This window comes from Vicugna pacos, chromosome 19, assembly GCF_048564905.1.
Source record: "Vicugna pacos chromosome 19, VicPac4, whole genome shotgun sequence".
NCBI classification, from domain to species: Eukaryota; Metazoa; Chordata; class Mammalia; order Artiodactyla; family Camelidae; genus Vicugna; species Vicugna pacos.
The window spans coordinates 32,520,204-32,548,095 of NC_133005.1; the positions used below are offsets into that span (position 1 = coordinate 32,520,204).

Here is a 27,892-nt window from a genome sequence, read left to right on the forward strand (position 1 = left end):
GCCTGCCCAGCAGTGCCTTGGATGTGTCCTGCTTTCCGCGGGAACCGATCCGTATGGGCGCCCCGGAGCGAGTGGCTGCCAGCGTACCTATCACGGCCACCGTTCTGCCGCAGTTAAGCGCGGGGCCAACGGCCAGCTCCAGCACCAGCACAGTGAGGCTCCTAGAGTGGACCGAGGCCGCGGCCCCGCCTTCTGGGAGTGGCGTGCGGGTCAGTGTCTGTGGAGATTGGTGAGGCCCAGCAGCTGTGGGGCGGGGCCTGTGGGCCCGGGGGCGGGGCCTGAAGCGGAAGGTGGGGAAGCTAGCCGAGAGGGAGGATTCTAGGGGTGGGGCTCGGAGTGAGGGACTCTGGGGGCGTGGCTTGGAGTGCGGCGCTTTCAGGACATTTGGGGGTCCTAGGGGCGTGGCTTGTGGGGGAATGGGTTCTGGGGGCGTGGCTTGGAGTGAGGTGGCGGGAGGGGTACCGTGCTGACTAGGGTGGGTCAAGGGCCAGTGCAGGAGTCCCGGTACTCAGACCCTTCCGCGCTCCAGTTCCGGATAAGCGAGTACGCGCCGCCGAACATGGTGGGAGCGGAGCAGCCCCCGAGCCCCGAACTGCGGCAGGAAGGCGTGGCCGAGTGCGAAGATGGCGAGGCCCCTGCGGGAGGTGGCGATGCGGGGTCCCAACAGCCGGGTACGAGCCCCAGGCCCGGAGCTGGGCCACTGCGTGGGTGAGGGGAACCCTGAGCTCCCTGAGGAGCCAAGGCCAGGGGTGTGGCCCGAGGGGGCGTGACCTGGGTTCCTGCAGGTGCACCCACATCCACAGGTTGGTCCTCTGGCGAAGAAGGGGGTGCTGTCCAGTAGTGGATCCCGAGGGGGGCGGGACCAAGGTGGAGGCCAGGCCTGAGGGGGCGTGGGCCCCTAAGTGGGCGGAGCCGGAATGTGGCAGTGATGGGCGGGAGGCCTGAGGCCCCTTTGGCTCCCCCTCCCCCCGCAGCGGACCTCCCTCAGAACCCTCCAGAAGATCCCCCTCAGGACCCACCAGAGGATGATGGCACCTGCCAATGCCAGGCGTGTGGGCCTCAGCAAGGCGCTGGTCCAGATCCTGGTTCCTCCAGTGATGGCTGTCCCCAGCTGTTCCAGGAGCGGTGAGGGTTGGGGGTGAGGGGAATTGCAGCCCTACTTCTCTGTCTTTGGAGCCCTTAGGGCCCCACTCTTGCAGGGGGCTTAGGAGAAGGGGTGGGTGGTGCAGGGTGGGTGGTTCTTCCTTCAGGCTGCCCCTCCCTCAGGTCAGTCATAGTGGAGAACTCAGGCCAGAGCAACTCCTGCACCAATGCTTCTGAGCTCCTGAAACCAATGAAGAAGAGGAAGCGCAAGGAATATCAGAGCCCATCCGAGGAGGAGTCGGAACCAGAGGCCATGGTAGGAAGAGGGCAGTGGGGAGGGACGGGGAAGGCTAGAGGCTGTACCTCAATCCCCACTGTTCCCTCCATTAACCCAGGCCATGGGACTGGGCCAAAGAAGACACATAATGATTCATTCATCATCTTTTGGGGTCCCAGCCTGTGTCAGGTCCTGTACTTGGTTAGAGAGAAATGAATAAATCACTCTCCTGTTTTTCTAGAGCTCACATCTCGGTCTAGTGGCAGGGCTAAGTCATATGCACATGAACAAGCACCCAAGTAGATGCGAAGGCAGGTGGAAAGCTTCATCACTAGAACCAAGCCACCGGGCCAGAGGCCAGGGAGCACGGGGCTCTAGTTGCAGAGAATCTGGAGGAGACATAGCATGAAAGTTCCACTGGGCAGGTAAAATCAGCACCGAGCAGGTATTTATGTCCTCAGTTTCCGCACCTGAGAATAAGGAGAATTGTAGTCAGGCTGTGAAGCCAGGGGGTGTGTGCTCAAGTGACTCTGTGCCCAAGTAGTAGGGGGTTGTCTGCTGGAGCTGTGTTCCTGCTGGTGGCCTAGAAGAGATTCCACTTGTTTGGGGCAGAACACCATGTGGTCCAAGAGCTAGGCAGGGGCCATGCTGACCCATGAGGACAGGAAGCTGGGATCAGGCTTGCCTTTCACAGGAGAAGCAAGAAGAAGAAAAAGATCCAGAGGGACAACCCACCGCTAGCACCCCAGAAAGTGAGGAGTGGAACAGCAGCCAGCCTGGTATGGTGGCCTGTGTATATATATTCGTGTAATGTATGTATACACCTTTGGAGGTGTAAGGCTGGGAGTGTGGGTTACCGTTGTGATGGTGTGTTGTACGTACAGACAAGCATGAGTCAGCATGTGTGGATGAGAGAGTGTTTCTGGTTTATGTATTAGTATATGTGTGTTCATAGGGATTATACCGTGTGTTTGTCTATTATCCAGTTGTGAGTAGGTCCTACTGCCAGGCTTAGTATCCGAAGACTTGAGCAGCCTTTAATGGCACCACGTGGTGTTGCTTCCCCTTGATGGTGTGAGCAAGTCCATTCTGGTCATTGGTCCGACCCTGCTATTTGGGCCTCCAGTCTGACTCTTTGGTTCTAAGAAAAATGGAAAAAGGTCGTTTGTAGTCAGCTCTGGCCCTGAGGTCTTCTCCATTACCATCTCCACATTCCCATGTGGACAACGGCCAACTGGAGCCAAGTAGCATTTATCACACTAATAATCACCTAGACACTTTGTAGCAATGTTTGTCTTCCTCCCTCAAAACTGAATCTATTTTATTAATCACTGTATCCCTGGTAAATATCCCAGAGGCTAGTGTGGAGTAGATTCTCAATAAATGTTCAGTAGAGAGAGGAATGGATGAGTTATATGTTGGTGGTTCCTCTCAGAACATGGCTCGGTGGCATGAGTCACTGTCTTTCCTGTCCCAGAGAGAGCCAGAGGGTGAGGTCAGTCCAAGGACATCATTCTGCCTTGATGGCAATGCCAGCCCAAGGAGTCCATTCTGTGTCCAGGGCTCTAAACTCTATAGTGCCTATTCCATATTCTGCCAAACCAGATTTTCACTGCTCTCTCTCACCCAAGGCTATCACATCAGAAGCCAAGTCTTAGCTCTCATTGGTTTATGGCCTCTTAAGTCTTAACAGAAGAAGGAGTTAGTATCTAACTACTATTGGCTCGACTGCTCTATCTTACTTAAGGAAATACATTCATAAACCAGCATTCTTTTAGCTGGGTCCTGTTGACCAGTCCAAAGTTGTATTTTGATTTGCACATCTCACCATCTCAACTGTGAACATTAATGTGGTATTGATTCTGGATATTTTCCCTCTTCTGCCTTTTTTTCAAGAGAAGAAATTTTATCAGTAGACAAATTTGCATTTATGACTGAAATCTTTTTCCACTCATTTTTGGGGTCTTTTGGCAGAAGAGTCTGAGGGCAGGGGAGAGGGTGGCAGGGCTGCTTGAGTGTCCTGTATATGTGGAGAATCTATGTTTTGTCTACACTCTTTTTGGCATTTGATGGCTACTCTATTGGATTCATGTTCTGCAGACCTGACGCATCTAGTCCTGATGGAATGTTCCGATAGTTGAAGAATTAGAACCCTGTAACATGTACAAATGCAGGCCTTCTCTCTCATCTATCTCCTTCACCTTTTCAACCGTTCTGTGTGAAGGATTGTCTTCTAACATACCATTGCAAAAGTCTTTACAGCTCATGCTGTCATTAATAGCTGTTCTGATCATTTTAAGAGTTAGTTATATTCTCATGTCAGCTCTCATTCTGCCCGCGTCCAGATCTGCAGTGGCATGCTTCAGGATCAACTTGTTACATATAGCCTTTTCAGATTCAGAGCAATGCTACAAGCATCCTGGTGTTCCTTATAGTTTTTTTGCCCACTTTTAATTGCATTATCATCTTACTGTTAATTCTTTATGTATTCTGGCTACAAGTTCTTTGTCAGATGTATAATATTACAAATATTTTCTCCCAGTCTGTGACTAGCTTTTCTTTTCCCTTCTGAATGATGTCTTTTGAGAAGCTGATAGTTTTCGTTTTGACAATGTCTAATTAATCCATTTTTTAAGCTAGTGCTTTATATGTATTTTTATAAGAAACAGCTTTTTAATAGCTTTATTGAAATGTAATTCATATACTGTACAATTCACCCATTCAGTGGTTTTTAGTCTATTCATAGAATTGTATAACCATCACCACAATCAACTTTAAAACATTTTCATCACTCCAAAAAGAAACCCTGTACCCATTAGCCGTCATTCTCCCCAAACCACCAATTCCCATCCAGCCCTTAGCAACCACCAGTCTACTTTCTGTACATATGGATTTGCCTGTTCTGGACATCTCATATAAATGGGATCATATAACATGTAGTCCTTTGTGACTGGCTCTTTTCACTTAGCACAGTGTTTTTCAAGGTTTATCTATGATGTAGCATGCATCAGTACTTCATCACTTTTTATTGCTGAATAATATTCCGCACATGTCACACTTTATTTATCAATTGATGAATATACAGGTTGTTTCTACTTTGGGGCTGTTATGAATGATGCTTCTTGCAACATCTGTGTACAAGTTTTATGTGGACATAAGTGTTCATTTCTCTTGAGTATATACCTAGGAGTGAAATTTTTGGGTCATATAGTAACTCTATGCTTAGCCTTTTAAGGAACTTCTAGACTGTTCTGCAAAGTGGCTGTACCATTTTAGATTCCTACCAGTAGTGAGGATTCCAGTTTATCCACATTCTCACCAACACTTATTCTTATCTTTTTTTTTATTGTGGCCATCCTAGTGGGTATGAAGTGGTATCTTATTGTGGTTTTGATTTGCATTTCCCTGATTGCTGTTGATGTTGAGCATCTTTTCATATGCTTATTAACCATTTATATATTTTCCTTGGAGAAATATTTATTCAGATCCTTGCCGTTTTCAAATTAGTTGTAACAAACACATTTTCTATCAAAATACAAGGAGTGCCATGGGGAGTTGGGGAACATGTTGAAAATATGAGTGTGTGATTCAGTACAAGACATTGATCAGTATGCCTCTTACAGCAGTGCCTTCTTAACTGAGGTCCCTAATCTAAATTTCCATTCAAAATTCTGTGAATTGCTCACTTTTTATAGGGATGGTCCAGGGCTTTTATTAGATTTTTTTTAAATTTGTTATTATTATTTTTTATTGAGTTACAGTCAGCTTACAAAGTTGTGTCAATTTCTGGTGTACAGCACAATTCTTCAGTCATACGTGAATGAATATACATATATTCATTTTTTTATTCTTTTTCACCATGAGCTACTACAAGACACTGAATATACTTCCCTGCACTATATAGTATAAACTTGTTTTTTTTTTAACATTTTTTATTGATTTATAATCATTTTACAATGTTGTGTCAAATTCCAGTGTTCAGCACAATTTTTCAGTCATTCATGGTTTATTAGATTTTGAAGAGCGTCCAGACTCCCTAGAAACTGAAGGCCTGGTAAATAGTAGATCATAGCATTACGGGGCCCAGCCTCTTGAGTTTGGTGCTCTGAGGCATAGATCCCTTGTACTCGTTGCACACAAGTACCAGGCTCTTGATTAAGCATTCAGTCTTAAAATGAATTGATTATGGATTGGCTAGCTACACTCTGTAAGAGGTAGGTAAATACAGAGATGTATCTGTAACAATTTAAAACAAAAAGACACAACACACAGTGGCACCTTGATGACTGCTTGTCATTTGTTGTTCTTGAACCATGGTGTTCTGTTCTTCTCTTTACACTCTCTGTCTTTCCTATGGACCTTGTAGTGAAAGGTCTGGCTAGGACCATTAATTTGTAAATTATCTACTGAAACAACGGAAGCCATGCTGAGGAAGCTTCTAGAGAGAAGATGGGAGGGAAATACTGAATTGATTTCTAGGGATCCTTCCTTAAGTGAGCAGGTTGGGGTGGGAGAAAGAAGAACCAGTAACCGAAGCAGAAGAGGTGGAAGATACAGCCGAGAAAGTGCAGCAAAAGGAAATACTGAGATAGAACGGGTGGTTGGTAGAACAAGGAGATCAAGAGAGTTAAGGAATAAGAAATGGTTATTGGATTGTGTCCCTGGGGACTCAGGAGAGCAATTTCACTAGCGTGCAGAGGTAGGCTTAACACTGGGTGATTAACAAGAGAATTCATCAGTGTCACATTGTTCATAATATCCCCTTATCCCCATAAAATCCCCTTTTTGAAGTCTGCAGTGTATATAATGATCTCCCTTTAAAAATTTCTCTTATTATTATTTGTGCCTTTTCTCTTCTTTTTTTCCAACTTTATTGAGATCTAATTGTCATAAACCATTGTGTAAGTTTAAGATGCACAACATGTTGATTTGATATGCTTATACATTGCAAAATGATTACCACCATAGTGTTACCTGTATCATGCTACATAATTAGCTTTTTTAAATGGTGAGAATATTTAAGATCTACTCCCTTAGCAAGTTTCAAGTACAGAATACAGTATTATTAACTGTAATCACTAGGCTGTACATTAGATCCCCAGAACATATTCACCTTATAACTGGAAGTTTGTACCCTTTGACCAACGTCTCCCCTTTTCCCTTAGCCACTCTCCCTGTTTGTTAATCAGTCTTGTTAGAGCCTTATTAATTTTATTGCCTTTTCTTTTTAATTTTCTTTCTTCAGTTTTCTTTGGGCTTATTTAACCTTTCTTTTTCTAACTTCATGAGACAGATTAATTTTTCAGATTTAATTAATTCAGTCTTTCTTTTCTAACGTGTTCATTTAAAGCTGCCATTTCCCTCTAAGTACTCCTTTGGCTGCATGTCACAGAGGTTTTTATTTTTGTTTTTGTTTTTTGAGATGTAATTGACATATTAACATTATGTTAGTTTCAGATGTGCAACATAATGATTCAATATTTGTATATGTTGTGAAATGATCACCATAATAAGTCTGGTTCACATCCATCGCCACACATAGTTACAGTTTTTTTTCTTGTGATGAGAACTTTTGAGATCTACTCTCTTAACAACTTTCAAATATGCAATACAGTGTTATTAACTATAATCACCATACTGCACATTATATTCCCACACAGTTTTTGATATGTCATATTTCCATGATTGCCCTTTTATTTAACAGATACTAAGTGCCTGTTTTGTATCAGATACTAAACCAGATGCTAAGAGTTCCAAGTAGGCAAAACACATACTAGCCCTTAAAGAGCTCACAATCTCATTGCAGAGAGAGCTATGTAGTTATGTTGTAATAGTGTAATTAGTGTTATATTTGAGATATATAGATACCAAGGGCTGTCACAGAACAAACTCCTCCTCATGTAGTTAAGGAAGTCTCCTTGGAGTAGGTGGAATGCATTCAGTGCATCCATTCATGCATCCATCCATCCATCCCTCCATCCCTCTAGTCATTCATTCATCAAACATTTGATGAGCATCTATTCTCTGTAAAACCTTATGCTAGGTGCCAGAGATATGGCTGGGTCTGATGAATGACAGAAAGATAAGAGGATGGAACAGGGTTGGGGCAGAATGTTTGAGGCAGGGAGATCAGCATGTGCAAAGGCACAGAAATACACAGAGGCATGCAGGTACTCAGAATTAAAGAGCCAAGGCGGAGCCCAGGTGCCTGATATGAGATATCTGACAAATGGCCAGCTCCTTGGCTTGCTATAGTTTGGGAAGAGTGAGGCAAAAAGAAAAATGATATGTATAGAGATAGAAATGGGCGTTGTAAAGGGATTGGTGATAGTAGTGGTGATTTGGAGGAAGTAAAGAGGTATTCTCCAGAATGATGTGGAATTCCGGTGGCCAGAAACAGCAACGTGATGCTAAGCTGGCATCCTGAAGCCTCCTCTGTTCCCCTCCCCTTACTCAGTCTGGATGAGGAGGGCTTCTTGAGGGACCATAGTGGGTGATATTGTCTAAGGACCAACCCACGTTTCACTCAGGACAGAGAGGAGCAGGAAGAGGGCTGCTCTAGGCTGCTGTGTCGGTGCAGATCTCTGAGAGAGTTTCCCGCCTCGGTCCATCTGTTGATGAAGACAGTACTGGCTTTGGCCCAACTGGATCAGATGGTTGGGATCTTGAGGTTCAGTAGAGTGACTGGGGAATTTAGGCAGCTCCTGGGAGTCACAGAGGTTCCAACTCAGGAAACAAGGTTCCTCCTGAGTGACAAACCACTCCACACCTGAATGACCTGGAGCAGAAGCCAAGTGAGCCAGGGCGAGGCAGAGCTGGAATCCAGGTCAGTGGAGACTTAGGAGGGACCAAGTATTTCATGAAGATTTTTACTCACAACAGCTCACCTAAGAGTTCCGAGTCGGCAAAACATGGTACTAGCCCTTAGTCTCCCTAACGACCCTCTGGGGTAGATGGAGTGATTTGCATTTGACAGATGACAAAATTGAAGCATGGAAGTTTCTAGAAGAAGCTGGAGCTATTTAGTCAAGCCGATTTTTGTGAATTTTTTCAGACTTACCTTGGGGGCCTTCCTTACATGGTGCCAGCTCTTCCCATCTTTAAAGGATGTTTCTCCTCTGTGCTGGAGGCCAGGACTCCCTCTCAGGCTAAACTGAAGGTCCTCCAGGGAAATTCATCTCCCCCTCCCCAGACCCTGACCATAGTGTGTGCTTGTGAGTGTGTGTTTGTGTGCACGGCGTGTGTGTCGGTGGTGGGATTGTGGACTCAGTCTCTGTGGGCACGCCAAGCACACGTACACACACCTGTGTCCCTGTGTGTGCCTGTCTGTGTTCAGGGGAAGAAGAATTGGATAAAGGGAGTTTCTCATTTCTGTGTGATCTTCTCTGTTTCTTCCTCTTTCTACATTTCCCTCTTCTTTCCCAGTGAGTCTGGGTGACACTATGATTAAGTCCTCTGACTCAACACTTGTCACTCAGCTTTGTCATTAAACAGGGTCCCTTGTGGCTGAGACTGTAACCTCAGTTAGTTGCTGTATGTGCTTTTGCTGACAGTGGCCTAGGGGTAGGGGCGGGTGGGCAGAATTTTGTGCGGCCTCACCTGAGATAACTCTCACCTGGGCCCCCTGGGCCTGGCATCATCATGTCTGCGAGGGACCAGAGGGCAGCCTGTGATCACAGACAAGGTCTGATTTGGAGGTTCAGGTCGAGTTGGGTCAAGGGAACTTAGGAGAGTGGTACTCGCGGAGCAGCCCGGGGGTCAGCCTGTCCATCTCCTGTCCACAGCCCCCAGGGAGAAGAAGGAAGGCTGGTCGTGGGACTCCTACCTTGAGGAGCAGAAGGCCATCACTGCCCCTGTCAGCCTCTTCAAGGATGTGAGTTGGACAGTTTCCACCTGGGAAGAACTTACCTTCCCAGTCCAGGGACTCATCACCAAACTCAGGCCTTCTGGTCTTTTCCATGCCTGACGTCCCTCAGAGGACTGGCATAAGGGAAGCGGGGGAAACTGATCAGGGGCCCAGAGTAGAAAAGGGCTCACTGTTAGGGGTTTCCAGGCTCACCCATCCCTGGGCTTGCAAACTTTTGAATTCTGGTGCTTTTTACTCAAGTCCATACACTGGTCTTTCCATGACTTGGGTAAGAGGGAGCCCTGAAGTCCGTTCTTTGAGGGATCTGGGAGCTAGTCTATCCTGTTTTGGATCCCTGCATGAAAGCTCCCCAGATAAATTATCCCTTTGATAGTACCAGGCAGGTGGGGCCCAAAGGCAGTTCCTTCACCCCAAGCCCACCGGGCGAGGATAAGGCCTGAGGGAAGCTGGGTCTTCTCCCATCTGTGCATTGACAGTATCAGGCGGTCACTCATAACAAGAATGGCTTCAGACTGGGCATGAAGTTGGAAGGCATCGACCCTCAGCATCCGTCCATGTACTTCATCCTCACCGTGGCTGAGGTGAGCTGAGGCTTGGATGGAAGGGGCCAGCCGGGGGGGCACAGAGGGCCTGGGCTCAAGTGAGGGAGACACTGCCCTGCCCTCAAAAGCACACAGTGTAATAGGGGATTGAGGTGGAACACACAGAAAGCTAATAAATGGACCCAAAACAGGCGACGTGTTGGGGTGGTGATGTTCCTGAGGAAGAACATTCCCCAGGGCGGAGATGGTGGCATGAGTCCAGCAAGGTCCTTGTCCTCCTAGGAGCTCACAGCTCTGGTGGAAATCAGCCATATAAACAGTGACGCAGCATCGGGGTGATGAAAATGGGGCGCTGAGCGGGTAGGGGTGGCTTCACAGAGGGAGGGTCTCCTTTGCTGAGTCTTGAGAGATGAGCTGTGAATGAGTAGGGTGTTCCAGGCATGAGAGGCATTGAGCACAAGCCCCGGGGCACGGAACAGGGCACTATGTTCAAAGATCCACTGTCAGTTCCCCGAGGTCCTAGCCATGAGAAAAGGCAGCAGAAGGAAAGGTCCTGAGGGCCCCCCATGTAGGCCTGAGCCTTGATCGGTACCCTCGGGGTTCTGTCCAGGGCTCAGCAGAAGCAGGAGGATGTCACAGGATCTGCCTGTCTTGTGCCCAGAGCTCAGGGCTAATGAGTACAAGGACTCATTACTCATTAATGAGTATGAGTAATGAGGGGATTGTGGGGCAGAGTTCAGGATGCGGGGAAACCTGAGTGTGAGGAGGGGTGGGGTGGGGAACCTGCTTGCACCAGCGCCCCTGCGACCACCAGGCTGTGCCAGGAGAGTTGAGGGAAGGGTAGTGGCAAGTCTGCTGGCATCAGCGGCCCTGTGATTCCCCCTTACGGGGCTAGGTGTGTGGCTACCGCCTGCGTCTGCACTTTGATGGGTATTCTGAGTGCCACGACTTCTGGATCAATGCCAACTCTCCTGACATTCATCCCGCTGGCTGGTTCGAGAAGACAGGGCACAAGCTGCAGCCTCCCAAAGGTAAGGCCTAGCCAGATTGGTCCCAGTGAGGCAGTGAGCCCACAGACCCGTTCCTTCTCCCCTGAGGTGCCCCCTTCCTTGTTCCCGCTGCACAGCCAGCCTCTCTGCATCTCATCCTTCTATGACTTGGCCCCCGGGGCTTCCACTCCACCCTGGCTCTTTGAGCATCCACCCACGTTGTGTCCTGCTTTGGCAGGGGGTCCCTTGGCAGGTTCTTGAGGGTTGTGGGGTCCTCAGGCCTGCCTGATCTTGCTACTTCAGTGTGGGGTGCCCTCGCCACGGTCCAGCCTCTGTCTGCACAGTGCTCTGTTCATCCCCCCGAGGGGCCTAGGTTACAAGGAGGAGGAGTTCAGCTGGAGCCAGTACCTGCGCAGCACAAGAGCTCAGGCTGCCCCCAAGCACCTGTTTGTGAGCCAGAGCCACGTGAGTGCCCCCAGCAAGTGGACACGCCCCTAGGACAGAGTCCCTGCAGCCGCCAGGGAACCTGACTCAGCAGAGAGTGCTCGCCCCTCTGGTGCTCTCAGCTGGGCTCCAATCTTAGACCAGAGGGGAGGGGCCCACTGGGCAGGCCATGGGCCTGAAGGGGAAGCTGGTTTCCCCAGTGCCCTCCCTCCACCTACTGCTGAAATCCTCTCCTCCGCGTATCCTCTCGGAGCCTAGGCGCTGGGATATCATTGTTCTTTCTTGCGTGGATCTCTCTGCAGCTCTTGGTGTCAGGTACAAGCCTCTGTTCTGGGAGCAGCTTTTTCCTTCCTTTTGACCAACACTGAAGCTCTCCCATCCGGTCCCAACACTCACTCTCTGTTTAAGGCAGCCAGCTGTAGATACTTTACTCACAGTTAAAGTATCTCCGAATCTCGAGCCAAAGGTCTGAGAGATAGAGGGAGCTCCCAGTAAAACTGTCACCATATGAAAAGTCCAGGGTCCTCGTGGGCAGGGGCTGCACCATGATGTTCAGGCAGGGGCAATTACTCCCTGGCCCCAGTCTGGCCCCAGGGACCATGCTTAAAGGTTCCCAGGTGATTGGTAGGGTTCTACCAGCTTATGTGACAGGGGATGCAGATTTTAAACTGTTTAAGTCCTGGCCCCACCATTGACCAGCTCTGTGGTTGTGGGCAAGTCACTTACAAAATGGGGTGATGCACTCCTCTCCCTAGGGTAGTTATAAAAATCAAGGGAAGTGATGGCTTTTGAAGCTTCCACCTGACCCGTGGCAGGTGCCTCCCTGCACTCCCTCCCTGCTCCCTGCCTCACTTCAGCTCCCTTTCTCACCACCCCACTGCTGACCCAACTGCCTCAGCCCAAGTTGGGCCAAGCTTGTCCGGGGAGGGGAGGCTTGTACCCAGCCTGGCAGACTCTTGGGGTGAGTGCGTAGCCTCCTGCCCCGTCACTCATCTTCTACCACAGGGAGGCTTCCTCCAAGAGTACCTTGGAGGCCAGAAGTTTCTGAGTGGCTCAGGGCTGGGGGTTATGATTCTGCCCTGGAGGGACCCTCTTTCTCAATCTGTTTCTCCTGCCCTCCCTCCGCCCACCCACCAGGCATGACCCCCGGGGAACCTGCTCCTCTTCCTTTGCCAGTGGGTCCTGGGCCAGCCCTAGCTGGTCTGGGCCTGGCCGTGGCAGCCGTGCTTCTTGCCCCCAGAGTCCCCCACCCCTGGGCTTCCAGGTGGGCATGAAGCTGGAGGCTGTGGACCGCATGAACCCATCCCTCATCTGTGTGGCCAGTGTGACCGACGTGGTGGACGGCCGCTTCCTGGTGCACTTTGACAACTGGGACGACACTTATGACTACTGGTAGTGAGAGGGCCCAGACTTGGCCTAGGGGGCGGGGGACAGGGCGTGGAGGGGATGGAAGGCGCCATGTGGCTCTGGCCCAGCCCCGACATATTGCTCAAGGGGGTAATTGACTGTCCTGTGGATTTGATCCAGAGCATGAGAAACACAATGGCAATGAATGTTTCACCTAAAAAACACCAAGGTTAAGATAAGCAAACCCCTGTGATCCATGATTTTCCCTGAGATATTAAGGTGATGTTACAGTTTTTAGTTACTGTTGGAATTTTCTGACTCTCTTTCTAGTCATCTGTCTGACCCTCACTCAGAAGTAAAACAAGGGTGGGCCCTACAGACATGATGTCCTAGGACAGCAGGCCCAGGGCCTCGAAGTTTCACCTGGGACAGTGAAGCATTCTTGGGTTTCAGGTGTGATCCCAGCAGCCCCTACATCCACCCGGTGGGCTGGTGCCAGAAGCAAGGAAAGCCCCTCACCCCTCCACAAGGTGACGCTGCAGCCCGAGCCCACACCCTTTCCCGGGCCTGGCCCACACCCCTCTCCCCTGGTCCCTTACCAGCACCTCATTAGCTGGGGCACGGTGAGGAGACAGATGTGTCCTGGAGCCTTATTTGCCTGGGAGTTGAAAACCCTTTGATCTTAGGAGAGTCCAGTCAAACTCTGGCTCTGTTGAGGTTGAAGGGAGGAAGGTTAGCTGACTCCCCTCAGGAAGGGAGCAGGACTCCAGAGAGAAGAAAGTGTGTCCTTCCCACGTACCACATGCGTTCAGATGGGGCCGGGGCTGGAGCGGGAGCGACACAGCCAAGGAGGGGGGTGGGAGCCAGGGTTCCCAGACAGCTCTGTTAACTGTGTGGTCATGAGCACCCTTGTGCCTCAGGAGCCCCCTTTGAGGAGCAGGCTGTGGTGATGCAGAGGGATTTCTCTCCACCAGCCCCTGTCCTTCCTGGGCTCCTGGTCCTGCTGGGAGGGGAGAGCTCCCTCAGTTGAGGTGCCTAGACTTTGCTGCCATCCTCTCCTCCAGACTACCCAGACCCTGATAGCTTCTGTTGGGAGAAATATCTGGAAGAAACCGGGGCCTCTGCTGTGCCCAGCTGGGCCTTCAAGGTGGTGAGTCAGCTCTTCCTGCCGCCAGAGCCCAGCTCAGGAAGGTGTGGAGCTCAGCCAGCCGGGATGGGGCCCTGGGTGCCCGCTATGGTTGCAGTTTCCCTGGGCACAGCACCTGGCCTCCCTCCTTGGGGCCTCGGCTCTGCTGAGCTGGGCCTGGGCCTGAAGACTGCTGTCCCCCTGCAGAGACCCCCGCACGGCTTCCTGGTCAACATGAAGCTGGAGGCTGTGGACCGCAGGAACCCAGCTTTAATTCGAGTGGCCAGTGTGGAGGATGTGGAGGACCATCGGATAAAGGTGGCTCTGGGACTGTTGGGCTAGGGGAGTGAACAGGGCAGGACTTCTGTAGGCTGGTCAGAGGTCAAGGGCATGGCGTGAGCCAGACATGAGGGAGGCTGTGTGTTGTAGGGAAGAGAGTTCTAAACCCAAGGCCATAGATCTTGGATCTCATTCTGGCCTCTTCTGTGACTTAACCTTTATGAATTTAAAAGTCACTACACTTCTCTGAGCCCATAAAGTCGGCCTAATAATGCTTGTTCTTCCAAAGATTGATAGGAGATGCCAGTAACTTAATGAATGAAACACTTGGAAAATGTGGTGGCCAAGACGGATTATTGTGGGGTTGGCCCCTTGGTTCTTCCAATCCAGAATCTTGCTTCTGACAGGCCCCAGGGGATAGGGAGAGCCTCCTGGAGCCTGGAGGACCTCCTGGCTGAGCTGGGCTCTGCGAGGAACACCTGACCTCCAAGGGCCTTTCCTCCCTAGCTCCATCTGGATGGCTGGAATCATGCCTATGACTTCTGGATTGACGCTGACCACCCCGACATCCACCCTGCGGGCTGGTGCTCCAAGACAGGGCATCCCCTGCAGCCTCCTCTCCGTGTGTACCCCCAGGGCACTCTGACCCATTCCTCCTGCTGTCCGACCCTACCCCCTGAGCTCTGGCACCCCCCCATAACATGCCCACAGTGAGCTCTGGGGTCCCCCATCCTCTCCACCCCAGGGATCTCTGCTACACTTAGCAGTGCTTCTGGTCTTCACAGTTGCTGGGTTTGGGGTCTGGTGGTGTAAAGGGCCAAGCTCACTTGGGAGCATAAGCTCAGGAGGTGCTGTACGCCTGGGGAGTTCTCTCAGCATCTAGCAGAGCGACTCAGAGGCTGCGCTGTGTTTGCTGAATCAGTGTGGCTCCCTAAATCAAATCCTGGTCCCCTCTGCAGGCTGGGGTTAGAGGTCACCCACATCTGTTTCACAGGGGGTGTTGATCCTTCTTGTTGTTTTCCAAGTATGAGCAGAGTTTTGAGAAAGCCACCAAAGCCTTGGGGAAGAAACAGGGTAACAGTCAGAATAACATGAATCTGCCTGATGTGATTTCTGATATTGCAGGTTTCCACAAAGTATATGAGAACCAAGCCCTCATTCCCCTCATTCCCCAAAGAGGGGCTGCTATCCACTGACAGGAAATGGTGTCCCCGCCTAGCTCAGGGCCCCTGTGCCTGGGGAACTAGTTCCTAGTGCTGACCTTCCCTGTGGAAACTTCCTTCCCTGCCCTCCACCGCCCCTCCCCCATCCCCACCCCCAGGGTCCAGGGCTGACCTCCTTTTCCTCCCCCTCCAGGACCCAGGGAACCCAGCTCTGCCTCCCCTGGGGGCTGTCCCCTTCTCAGCTATCGGAGCCTGCCGCACACTAGGACTTCCAAGTACAGCTTTCACCACCGGTGAGTGAGGGGCTCCTGCTAAGAGACCCCCAGGCACTGCTCAGAGAGGGCCTATTTTACACCCACCATGTGTGGCCGACCAGGGCTCACAAGATTGATCTCCGACGCGGCCAGGAGTGGGAAGAGCTATGCAGGAACAATTAGATTTAGCCCATCTTAAGCCTTCTTCTTCTCCAGGAAGTGCCCCACTCCTGGTTGTGACGGCTCTGGCCACGTCACAGGCAAGTTCACAGCTCACCATTGCCTCTCAGGCTGCCCCCTGGCCGAGAGGAACCAGAGCCGGCTGAAGGCAGAGCTTTCGGACACGGAGGCCTCGGCCCGTAAGAGGAACCTCTCCAGCTTCTCCCTAAGGAAGAAGCCGCGCCATCACGGCCAGTGCGGAGGGCAGGGGTGCAGGGCCTCGTGTCCTCTTGGGCCGGGCCAGGCACAGACTGCCTGCGACGGATCTGGTCCCTCTCTCTCCAGGATTGGACGCCCTTCAAAGTATCAGGAGATCCCGAAGGAAGATTTCCCAAGTGAGTCCTGGGTCCTCTACTCCCCTGTCCCCACCCCCACCCCCACCCCCACCCCTGTTCACAATGAGTGCTTAGTAATTGGTGGGAGGAGTCACCAGGGGTGTTTCAAGAGGGGAAGCTAGAAGGGAGCCTCCTCTTCATTCAAGATGCTTGGGGATACAGAGCAGTGGCGAGAGCACAGGGTGGGGCCTTGAGGGGCCTCAGATTCTGGCCCCTTTTCACCTGTGGCCTTGCTGTGAGTCTGCAGGAAAGGCACAGAGCCTCTCTGGGCTTCTGATTCTGCACTGTGAGGCAGGAGGATGCCCCCCCCACCACCCGGCTCTGCTTTTCTCAATTCTGGGCTTCTTGGGAGGGAGGCCATGGCTGTCACATTCTAGCTGTATTACCTAGAACAAGCCACTTAACATCGCCGAGCCTCAGTTTCCTTATTTGAAAACATGAATAATACCTGCTTTTCAGATGTCAACTACCTGGGAGAATGGTGGCTATGACTACTGTTTACAGAGCACCTACTGTGGGCCTGTTTCAGGTGCTTGACCTCTACCACCCCTGACTCTCACAAGCCGTCTAGATGTTTTTGCCCCAAGAGGAGAGGAGTGGGAGGTTGGGAGAGTGAAGTCATTTTGCCCAAGGTCATTTGCCTTGTAAGGGGCTGAGCGGGGCTTCAAACTCCCGTCTGACTTCACCTGTCACTTGCTGCTGGTATAGCAGACAGAAAGCACCTGACCCGAATGTCGGTTTACTTTTCCACCCACTTTGTCTTAGTCAGCTTGGCTGCCATGACCAGGTACCAAAGACTGAGTGGCTTCAACAACAGAAATGTATTTTCTCACACTGCTGGAGGCTAGAAGTTCAAGATCAAAGTATCGACAGGTTTGCTTTTTCTGAGGCCTCTCTCCTCAGCTTAGACAGCCACTTTCTGGCTTGTGTCTATGTGATCTTTGCTCTATGCCTGTGTGCCCCGGGGTGTTTCCAAAATTCCTTTTCTTGTAAGGATACCAGTCAGATTGGATTAAGGTCCACCCTAATTGCCTCATTTTAACATAATCACCTCTTTAAAGGCCCTATCTCCAACTACAGTCACATTTTTGAGATACTGGAGGATAGGGCTTTGACATATTAATTTGGGGCGGGGCGGGGGGTGGGACACAACTCAGCCCATAACATGCTCCAAGGGAAGGGACAAAGTGTCCTCACTGCATTACGAATTCATCTCACATCTTCAGCCTGATACACTGCAGGGACACTGGGCATCTTGCCTCAGTCGAGTTGAATGCACATCATTTTAAGGCAAGAAGAGACCTTGAGAAATCACCTGTTCATTGCCTAATTTCTGAGCAGGACCCAGGCTATTCCAGTTCCTCAGAAACAGGCTCTGTAACCTGGGCTCTGTATACAGCACAGTGATTAAAAATACAGCCCTCAAGTCAGACTGCCTTTTATGTGCGGTGAGACCTCAGACAGGTGACGCCACCTGTCTGAGCCTCAGCTTCCTCATCTGTAAAATGCTCATAATAACAGTGCCAATCCTAAAAGGTGGTGGGAGGCTTCAATGAGATGGTTCACATGAAGTGTTTAATAACCTGCTGGAATTATTATTTAGTCCTAATAATTGGCCCTGACTCCCTCTTGCTGCTGTTCCATAATGTTTCCTCTTAAGGGAAACAGAAGGCAGTTCCTACAGCCTTGGGCCTGAGTGAGGAGGGTCTTAGCCTGTTTCTGGCCCTCAGAGTGAGGACTTTGGGGATGGGACCTAAGTGGGCACCTCTTCTCTCCGCGCCTGGTGTACCTGGTGGGCTTCCATTGCAGGGCCATGTTCTGACCGCCAGAGGGCTCTTGCCTGCTGTGTGCATTTCCAGAATGATCCTGAGGACACGGGAGTTCTTTCCAGAGACAGACTGTGGCCCAGAGAGGACCAGGAAGGACTCACTTAAAGCCTGAGGCAATTCAGGGACAGAGCACGGGACGAAGCCCAGGTCTCTGAGCTCTGTTCAGGGCTCCCATTTTACCAACTGGCTCTTGCATAGAGGGGACACTGGTTACTCTGGGTTTTGTTCCAGAGGAGGCTTCTCATACATCCGTGGTTAGACCCCTCAGTGTGGGTTTACTGGTGAACAGCTCCCAGGGGAGGGCTGCCTGGAGAGGACAGTACTCGGCTGTGTTCACCCTGCTCACAGGGCCATTTGAACCCCATGAGTATCAGCTGTTTGAAAGAACAAGAGGAAACTGCAGAGATTTCCTTACCCAACTAGTTCATTTACAGATGGGGAAACTGAGGCCCATGTTAAGTGATGTGCCCAAGATCAAAAAGCAAGTTGGTAAGGAGCTAACCCCATTTCCTGATTCTGAGCCCAGTTTGTGTTTTCTGTTATACTGCATCCTCCCCTCCCACCCTCCATGCTTCCCCTTGTCTTTCCACAGCACCTAGTCAGCACATGGTTATTAAGTTCCAATAATAGTGCTATAGACAAAGAATGTTTGTGTCCCTGCCCAAATTCATACGTTGAAATCTAATCCCCAATGTCATGGTATTAGGAGGAGGGGCCTTTGGGGTGATTAGATCATGAGGATGGAGCCCTCACCAATGAGATTAGTACCCTTATCAGAGACACCCCCCCCACCGAGAGCTCCCTTGCCACTTCTGCCAAGGAGGACACAGTGGAAGATGGCAGCCTGTGAGTCAGGAAGTGGGTCTTCACCAGATACCAAATCTGCTGGTACCTTGGTTTTGGCTTCCAACCTCCAGAACTGTGAGGAATAAATTTCTGTTGTTTGAAAGCGCCCCACACCCTGGAAAAAAAAAAGAGAGAACAAGAGGAGCTGTTTCTGACCCATAGCTGGATGTTCTGCAGTTAGATAAGACACCAGGGCAGCCTGTGCAAGCTCCTGTCCTGTGCTCCGGGGAAGACAAGGGGCTCAGCTCCCAGACTCCTCACTATGGTGCACGGAGTACCAGACACAGGGCTGCAAAAGGGGCACCTGGGTGGGCAGGAGGCCAAACCTATGGCCACGTAGAGGAAGTGCTAGTGGTGGAACTGTCACAGGAGTTCCAGGCTGTCCTGGGACGGCTGGCTGGGCTGTGCCATGGTCGCAGGCTCCCTGGTTGTCCTGAGGGTGGGGCTCTTCTGGGTGTGGACAGGAGCTTGGCTTTGAGCTGATGAGCAGAGAGGCAGCAGGCAGGCAGTTACAGAACAGTCAGTGGGGCTGGAAACGAGATCTTAGAGGCTCTGAGGCTGATTGTGAGGTGCAGGGGAGTCAAGGCAAAAGACAAGGGGGAGAGACAGAAGGACAGTGTAATGTGCAGGGTGGGCCTGCGGGAAGAGGGTGGTGAAGGGTCAGGTTCATGAGAGTCTAGAATTAGCACCAAGTGAACAGGAAAGAGCCAGCTCTCTTGGCCTCTGGGCAGAAGCAGGGCAAGCCCTATGGGAAAGTGGCCACATGGCCCAAGGCCAGTCAAGGCAGGTAAGGTGGGCAGGGGCTACATTTGTCAGAGTCACCAAAAGTAGATGAAGTCCAAGCAGACAGGCCCCAGGCCTGGCCAAGGAGGAAGCCAGGTCTCAGGGTCCCTCATCAAATCATGGAGCTGCTTTGAGGCTGGAGGTCAGGGGTCAGGGATTCAAGGACCAGATCAGGAAGCAGAGTGACAAATAATGTGAAGCTGACAAGTGGGTCAGGGATCACCCTACAGGTGCCAGAGTAGCCTGGGGGCTGGCACGCAGGCAAGGAACCAGACTGGGCTGCGATGCGGAGGTGGGGAAGGAAGGGAACTTGAGGCAAGTGTCATTGTCTTAGGGGTGCGCCTCAGACTGGACAGGCTGATTCTGATTCTCAAACAGAATCCCCCTGACGCTGCAGGAATTGTCTGGGGCCCAAAAGGACTTAGGAAAAGGAGGGCAAACAGAATGGACTTTTGATGTCAGAGCTGAGGTTGCTTGGAGGTTGGAGGCCGTTGTGATGCAGGGTATCTAGAGAGCAGTGTTTCCCTGATGCTGCAGCCGCTCCAGGGGAGAAGAGCATCCTTGTAGCACCTAGGGTGATGCAGCCTCAAAGGGATGTGGGTAGGGTCATTCTACTCAGTCTATAATGTGAGGAACCCACTTTGCCGCAAGGGAGTCAGGAGATCTGCATTGGCCTCTTGGCTCTGCAGGGCTGTCAGAAGGAGCTGTGATCCTGTCCACTCTGCCAGCCAGGCCCCCAGGTGGCCTGGGTATGAGTGGGCTTTGGGGACCAAGTTAGTCCTCGGCCTCGGCCTGCCAGCCTCTGTCTCTGCCTTCCAGCACTGACCGCCGACGTCATGCACCAGTCCCTCTTCATGTCGGCCCTGTCGGCCCACCCTGACCGATCACTGTCAGTATGCTGGGAGCAGCACTGCAAGCTGCTGCCGGGCGTGGCGGGCATCTCAGCCTCAACAGTCGCCAAGTGGACCATCGATGAGGTGAGGGGTGAGGGCCCCTCCCTCTCCTTCCGCCTCTGCTTTGCCCCACCACACCCTGGTGGGAGGGCTGAAGAAAGGCCCCTGTCAGACAGAGCATACACTGCTCCTGACACAACCTCCAACCTCCTGCTCATCCCTCCGGTCCACAGTCCCCCCCCGCTGCCCTGCAGGGTTGATAGGCCCATCCTGGTGGATGGGGCAGGGGGCATACTGCTGGTCCAGCTGGAAGTCCAGCAGGAGAGACAGGTTCAGCCCTGGGCCTCGGGAGCAAAGGGCCTCGCCTCACGTACCCAGCAGCACAGAGTCGCAGGATCCTGTCAGGCTGATAAGAAAAAGCAGAAGTGTCACAGCCCAGAAGGCACCAAGGCCTCTTGGGCCCTCCTCTTCCCTACACTCCCGAGCCCTGTCCCCTTGGCAACATGTCTTCTTTGGTTTCCAAGGTCTTCAGCTTCGTTCAGACCCTGACAGGTTGTGAGGACCAAGCACGGCTCTTCAAAGATGAGGTAAGGTACAGAGTGGGGACAGAGGAGGGTCACTGTCATTGAGGCGGCAGAACGCAGGTGCCCTCCCTAGCACCACCCCCAGCTGGGGAGGGCCCTCTGTGGTCCCACCTGATGGGGACCAGTCATAGTGACCCATGTCTTTGAGAAAAATCCAGTACTGACCACGGCCCAGCTTGCGAACGGAACCCTCTGTGTTCAGACCATCCTCAGGAAGGGAATACCGTCCTGAAACAGGATTCCATTCACTCCTCTGCTCAGACTTCTGTTTTCCAAATTTAGCTTCCCCAGTGACAGCCAGTTAAGGTGTATTTTGAACGGCACAGGTGTTGCCATTTACTGCAAGATCCGAACACACTTAAAATCCAGACCCAAAAGCTTACCGAAGATGAGAAGCAGTGAGTTTTAGGGGCAAGAACACTAGCTTTGTAGACATTTGGGTTTGAATCTTAGTTCTGCTGATTAGAACTTAAATTTTGGGTCTATGTCTTCTCATCTGTAAAATGGAGATAAAGTGGGTGTAATGATGACTACCTTGCAGGGCCGTGTGAGCACTGGAAATGATGAGTGGATCGTGTACCAGAATGTCTAGTGTAACCGTATTACCAGCGTATCTATTACTATAAGCAATACGGTACAGTAATACGTAAATCCCATCACTGTACCCACATACAGCGAGGGCTCCGCCAGTGGTAGTTCTGACTTCCAGTGCGTAGTTGTCCTTAAATAAAGAACTTTACCTTGACTCTCCTAACCTGTAGTGTTTGAAACTGGAAGGGACCTTTGATTGTTTAGATCTTCCTTCCAAAGAGTACGTGCACCTGCTTCACGCAGGGGAGTGTGGCCTCAGCCTCCCACAGACGCCGCCTGCAGGCCAGGTGCCCAAAAGAAAGACGTCTGCTCCCCCTTCCCTGGAATAGTCTCTTTATCCAGGCCCAGTGCAGCCAATGTCTTCGTCAGATCCTTGTGTGCTGGAGCTCCCAAAGGCCTCCCCAAACTGGGTGCTTGCCTTCTGGGTTGGTGATCTTATTGGAAAGGGTGTGTCCAGAGCTGCGCCCCATGTTTCAGATGCCCTCTGACCCACACAGAGCACCCTGGGCTGCTGCTCCCCTAGGTGTTTCTTGCTTTTGTTTTTAAAAAGACTTATTTTTTGAAGAGCAGTTTTAGGTTCACAACAAAACTAAGAGAGCAAGGTACAGAGAGTTCCCATGTATACCCCCAGCCCCACTACGCACGCACAGCCTCTCCTGCTATCAGCATCCCCCACCAGAGGGGCACCTTTGTTACAACCGACGAACCGACGCCTAGATGTTTTTCAATGGAGGTAAAATATTCATGGAATGAAATGCACGCATCTTAAAAGTACAATTGTGCAAGTTTTGAGAAATGTGTACTCCCTGAACCCAATATGTCAATCAAGATATAAAACATTTCCATCATACCAGAGAGTTCTTTCTTGGCCCTTTTTGTCAGTCTCCGCTCTCACAGGCAACCATATAAATTAGTTTTACCTGTTCTTGAACTTCATCTACATGGAGTCATACAGCACATACTCTTTTGTGTCTGTCTTTTTTCAGTGTAATGTTTTTGAGGTTCATCCATGTTACTTTGTACACCAGCAGTTAGTTTCTTTTTACTTCTGAGCAGTGCTGCATTTTATGACTATCCCACAGTTCTCCTGTTAATGGGCATTTGGGTTGTTTTCTTCTCTATATTTGAACTCTGTATGTTTATTAGCAAACCTTTAGTTTGCACTAGCTTTATCATAGCCACATCACACCAGTTTGGAGTTCCTCAAAGTCCACAAATACCTTTTATATCAATTATCTATTATATTCCAACCAAATTTTCCAGTGTGTTACCTGTACCACTGGTTTTTTTAATCACTCTAATGTAAAATTTTACATTTATCCCTATTAAATATTATCTTGTTCGTTTCATAGTCTCATTGTTTTAAATCTTGATTCTGTCATCTCTGATATTAATAAGGCTTTCCAGCCTCATACAGCTTGTACCTTTGATAAATAAGCCTTCAGTGTCTTCAACCAAATCTTCACTGTACATGTTTAATGAGACAGAGCAGAGCCACGTAGCACCCATTAGAGATCTTCCTTTAGGTGACAACAGGTTGTAAATCAATGCTCTTCAAGTACAATGATTTAGCCAGCTGCACAGCCACTCCAGAATTCGATCCTCCAGCATTCTCCCTTTTTTAGGAGAAGGTCTATCTCTCCCAGAAACATCTGCTATGTATCGGTACATCTGATCTGTGATACAAAAAGCAATGGCAAAAGCTGGGAAGGTGTGCTGGTGGACCACCAGCGTCAAATAGAATCTCAGGGTGGAGGAGGACCTTTGCAGGGTCTGAGGATTGCCTTCTCCAGGATCTGGTCCACATCATCAATTTCCCCAGGGAGGACCATGCTCCAGGGAGTAGGCTTTCTCTGGCTGAGCTGATGCTTTCAGGGACATGAGTCAGGATACTTTCCAGCTGGGGCATAGATCAGTCATTAGAGGGATGCTTTGTGAATGAGAAACTAGAGCATATCAGAGAGATGGTCTTATGGGCAGTCTGTAGAGTCTGGTAGTCATCACTGATGGTGCTAAGGAAAGTGCCTAGTTCCTCTTCATCAGCTTTATTGTAGCTCTTTTGTATTCATTTAATTTATTCAGCAAATAATTATTGGTATCTATTGTGTGCATGGCCCAGCATAACGTGATGAGAGCAAACTCCTTAGCCTTTTTGCCTCTGTTTCCTCATCTGCAAAATGGGGGTAATACTGGTACTGCTTCAGAGGGCTGTTGTGAGGATTAAGTCAGTTAATATATGAAAAGTGTTTAGGAACAGTGCTGAGCACATAAGAAACAGCATAGAAGTGTTTTATTTGCCATGATTCTTAAGGAGGGGGGAAAGGATGCCTCTTTGAAAAAGGGGTCCCAGTACCCAGAGGAGGGGGTTCTTCAAGCTCAATGGTGGGACCAGGAGCTGCATGGACCTCCTGCCCAGAGGATCTCCAGCCCAGCCAGGCCCACTCCCAGAGAGGCAGTGCCCTGCATGCTCACCACCCCACCCCCACCCCATCCCTAGCACCCCCCCCCCCCCGCTCTCTTCCCCTCATTGCATCCTCCATGGCTGCTTTCTCCCCTCCCTTTCCCTACTCCTATACCTCTCCTGTAGAATTAACAATTATCAGCAGTTTCCATATTTGCTTCACCTGTTTTTAGATGAAGTCATTTTAGGTAAATAATGGCCATCCTGACATTTCACCCCTGGGTACTTCAGCGTGCATCTCTGAAAACGAAAGTCTTTCTCTCCATAACCACAAACTTGTTATCCCACCAAACAAATTGACAGTAACTCATTTATATCGCCTAAGACCCAGTCTGTATTCAAATTTCCCTGCTTGTACCCAGAGTATCTTTTTCAGTTGGTGTTTTTGAGCCAGGACCCAAACAAGGTCCACATAATTGATTTGGGTTGTGGTGTCTCTTAAATATCTTATATTCTAGAGTGGTTTTTTTCTCCATTTTTTTCCTTTTTCTTTTTTCATGACATTGGAAAAAGTCTTGGAGAATGTGTCCTGGATCCTTCTCATTGCTTCCTCATGGTGTCATTTAACTAGCTTCACTCTCCCCTGTGTTTCCTATAAACTGACGTCAGATGCAGAGGCTTAGTTGGATTCAGATTAAATCTCTGTCTTTCCCTCTTCCTCTCTTCCCCACCTCTTCTCAAGAATAGCTCATAGGTAACATGGTAGAGCTCAGCCTGCATGGTGTTGGAATGCCCATAGTATCTGCCTGTTTACCATAGCAGCACTGAGAGTGAGCAGTGGGTTGGGTGGGGACAGTCACAGCAGGTTTTTTGAAGCCACTATCAGTGAGGACTCAGAAGACGTTATGCAAATACACACTGAAATCCAGACCAGTCAGCAGAAAGAGGAGTGTGTGTGTGTGTGTGTGTGTGTGTGTGTGAACGTGGGGAACCAGTGGATATCTTTCTCTCCTTCTCTGTCCCCATTGCTGTCTTCCTTTTTTCCTTTCTCCCTCCCTTGTCCTTTCTCCTTTTCCTTCCTCTCCCCCTCCCTCCTCCTTCCTTTCCCCCATTGGTCCTTGACTCCAATTTTCTTTCTCCCCTCCCCACTCCCCACACATATCCCCGCCCTCCTCCTTCCCTGTGACCCTCTCCACCTTCTCCACTTTCCACCGCCCTCCCGCAACCCCTCAGATGATTGACGGCGAGGCCTTCCTTTTGCTGACACAGGCTGACATTGTGAAGATCATGAGCGTCAAGCTGGGCCCCGCCTTGAAGATCTATAACGCCATTCTCATGTTCAAAAACGCGGATGACTCCTTAAAGTGACTGGCTCAGGGCTGGCCCTCCCTCTGCAGCTGATGCCTCCTTCCCGCCTTGAGTCCCTCATACCCCATCTGTGCCCCACTGCCCTCGGTACCTTACCAGGGGTGGTCCCTCTCTCCGGGGCTGCCTCCTACAAGGTGCAAGAGAGCACAGGAACCCTGGGGAGAATGGAGTCCTAGCCCCCCCTCAAGTCCTGGAGATCATCTGCCACCAGGCACACCGGTGAGGCTGTGACCAGGCAAGGGGAGTGTTACTGACGGAGCAGGTTGGAGGTGCCCCACCTATGGCCGCCCCACATCTCCAGCCGACTTGTTTCATCCCCAAGGGTCGTTCTCTCAGCAGTTAAGTCTAGCAGAACGGGAGTCCTCCAATCTGAGGCCCTTTTCTCCTCGACATCTCTCTATGCTTTTCTTGCCTTGTCTCCTTTCCTCCTACCAGGAAGCGACCCAGCCCCATATGTATTTACTCAAAAACACCTCCCTGCTTTCTGTCTGCTGATTTTGCTCCCCTTATTCTGTTGCCTGGTTCTCCAGGCAGTGCCCCCAGCCACAGCCTGGCCAGACCCTACCGGCTCTTCCCTCCTCGTTGGGTGGGTGAGCCCCAGAGACATATCTTCATAGGGTCGATTGGGAAGGTATGTCTGCCTTTCTCCCTTTTGGCCAGAAGTGGAGGATTCGGAGCCAGGATGCCTTCTTTAACATGCCCAGTTCTGGGCCACGTGGCATTTCAGTGTTCCATGCCCAGTCCTGTTTCCAGCAGAGCAGGTGGTTAGAGCCTGTTTAATGTCTGTAGCAGAGGTTAAGTTTCCACGGATGTTCCCCATGCACCCCTCCTGTGTCAAGTGTGGAGAGAAGGCAGCCTGGCCGGCTAGGTAGCCAGCACCAGGGTACATCAGATAATCTCAGGCCTTTGCCCAGTGGGGCAGCTCCGGCAGGCATGGTGGCCCTCAAAACTGCACGTAGCATCCTTCCCTGCAGCCACGGGGCTCAGCTGAGGTGTTGCCCTGGGGGTCAGGGCCCCATGCCTGCCAGGCCTCCTGCCCTAGGAATGTAGCAGTCTGCCTAGCACACCCCCCCACAAAACATCATATTCAATCTGTCCCTTGAATGTCTTGGGGAGTGTTACAAAGACCCCTTGAAGTTGGGAGCTGGGAAGGTGAATTCTTCTGTCCTTGAATTCTCTGTGTCCCTTATGCCTTTCCATCTGTTTTGCACTGCCAGCTGGGTGCCTGTCGGGGCTCTGGGACTTTGACCTTTCTGTCCAAGCAGGGGCCTAGCCTCCGGTGAGCCACTGCCAAACCTGGTGGGGGCAGAGGCCCCAGCAAGAGCTGGCCTCACACACTGAGGCGAGGAGTCACCACCAAGCTCCCGTGGCCGCAGGTGCTGAGATGGGCCTGCAGGGTATGCAGCTGGGCCTTCCCCAGACACCTTCTCTCCATCACCTGATATGTGTGTGTGTGTGTGTGTGTGTGTGCGCGCGCGCGCTCAGGGCAGGCACTCTCAGAAGTGTTTGTCGGGTGCAGATGTGAGGCTCGGCGTGGGGAAAATGTCAAGGGCTATTCTTGTTAAAATATGAAGCTTTACCTTTCCTGCAGAAGTGGGAAACCCAAAGTTCTATTAAGTTCCTGCCCCAGCCCAGGAGGGGACCCTCTCTCACAGAGGCCGGGGCAGCCACTCAGCCCCCAGCTGAACTGCCGCAGGGCTTCAGACGGTCCTTAGAGGCAACGCTGTCCTGGGAGGGCTGGCCAGGCCCTGCCTCGCGGGGGTTGGGTTTACAGAGACTGCACGGCGGGGGTGGGTGGGGGGTCCTTTGGCCAAGAGTAAGGAGGAGCAAGTCTGAGCCTCTCTATCTTGGTTGCTTGGGTGGTGGTGAAACCCAGCAGCTCCGTGGCCTTGGGTGCTTGTCTGTGAAACTGAGGAGGGATGCTCTTTGACTGCGTCGTGGAGAGAAGACAGCAAGTTCGCCCAGCCGTGCTGTGGGGCCTCACCTCTTCTAAGGAGAGCGGCTGGGGTGACTTTGCCACGTGGGTCTGCCCACCTCCATCCCAATGCTTGTCTATGGAAAAGGCAGGATGGACCAGGGGCCTTGAAGAAAAGAGCCCCCAGGCCTCCGAACTCTGAAGCCTCAGCACTTTCTGTATCACTGTCAACTCTGGAAAGAAACCAAATCATAAAAAATGGAGAAAGAACTCTGCCTGCTGACCACCCCACTGCCCCTTCACCCCCATTCCTTCCCAAAGTGAGATCATCGCACCTTGACCTGGGAGCGCAGTGAAGGGAGGGAGTGGGCACCACTGCCCTGTGCCCTCCACCCTGCTCTCCAGCAGCAGGAACTGCCTACACTTTGGCCCCTGGCAAGCCTCTCCCATCCCCTGCCCTGTTCCGCCCGAGGGCAGTAAGAAGCATTCTGTTTAATTTCTGGAGCAGAGAGAATGATCTCAGAGTTCAAAAATGAAGCCTGTTTGCACTTTCATTCATATGCACTTTGGTGGAGTTTTTTGTACTTGCCTCATGAGTGTGTGTGTGCACATACATGTGCGTGTTCTTTAAGAGAATCTTCTGGTTTAAGATAAAGTGACTCTTGACTCTTGCAGGAGAAAACAAAATGTGGTGTATTTTGTCAGTGTAATGAAACAACATAAATAAACTTGAAGAATTAAGTCTGTTTCTGTTTTG

General features: G+C 50.9%; 1 protein-coding gene across 3 annotated transcripts; it reads left to right on the top strand.

Moving 5' to 3' along the window:
* L3MBTL1 (L3MBTL histone methyl-lysine binding protein 1) lies at nucleotides 1-27,881 on the top strand. Of its 3 annotated transcripts, XM_072944258.1 has the most exons (21): nucleotides 1-209; nucleotides 530-671; nucleotides 975-1,125; nucleotides 1,267-1,399; nucleotides 2,055-2,139; nucleotides 9,145-9,233; nucleotides 9,704-9,808; nucleotides 10,665-10,800; nucleotides 11,132-11,223; nucleotides 12,443-12,594; nucleotides 13,003-13,079; nucleotides 13,614-13,699; nucleotides 13,883-13,993; nucleotides 14,462-14,576; nucleotides 15,311-15,410; nucleotides 15,588-15,730; nucleotides 15,876-15,925; nucleotides 16,385-16,454; nucleotides 20,203-20,360; nucleotides 20,801-20,863; nucleotides 25,122-27,881. In XM_072944258.1, the coding sequence occupies exons 1-21, from the start codon at nucleotides 54-56 to the stop codon at nucleotides 25,218-25,220; spliced, it is 2,313 nt and encodes a 770-aa protein (XP_072800359.1). In that variant the 5' UTR covers nucleotides 1-53; the 3' UTR covers nucleotides 25,221-27,881. The 3 variants fall into 3 exon arrangements, with proteins under 3 accessions (XP_072800359.1, XP_015093287.2, XP_031543662.2); XM_015237801.3 differs by lacking the exon at nucleotides 16,385-16,454 and having other exon boundaries at nucleotides 15,588-15,925; XM_031687802.2 differs by lacking the exons at nucleotides 1-209; nucleotides 16,385-16,454 and having other exon boundaries at nucleotides 455-671; nucleotides 15,588-15,925; nucleotides 25,086-27,881.
* Nucleotides 27,882-27,892: the final 11 nt, after the last annotated feature.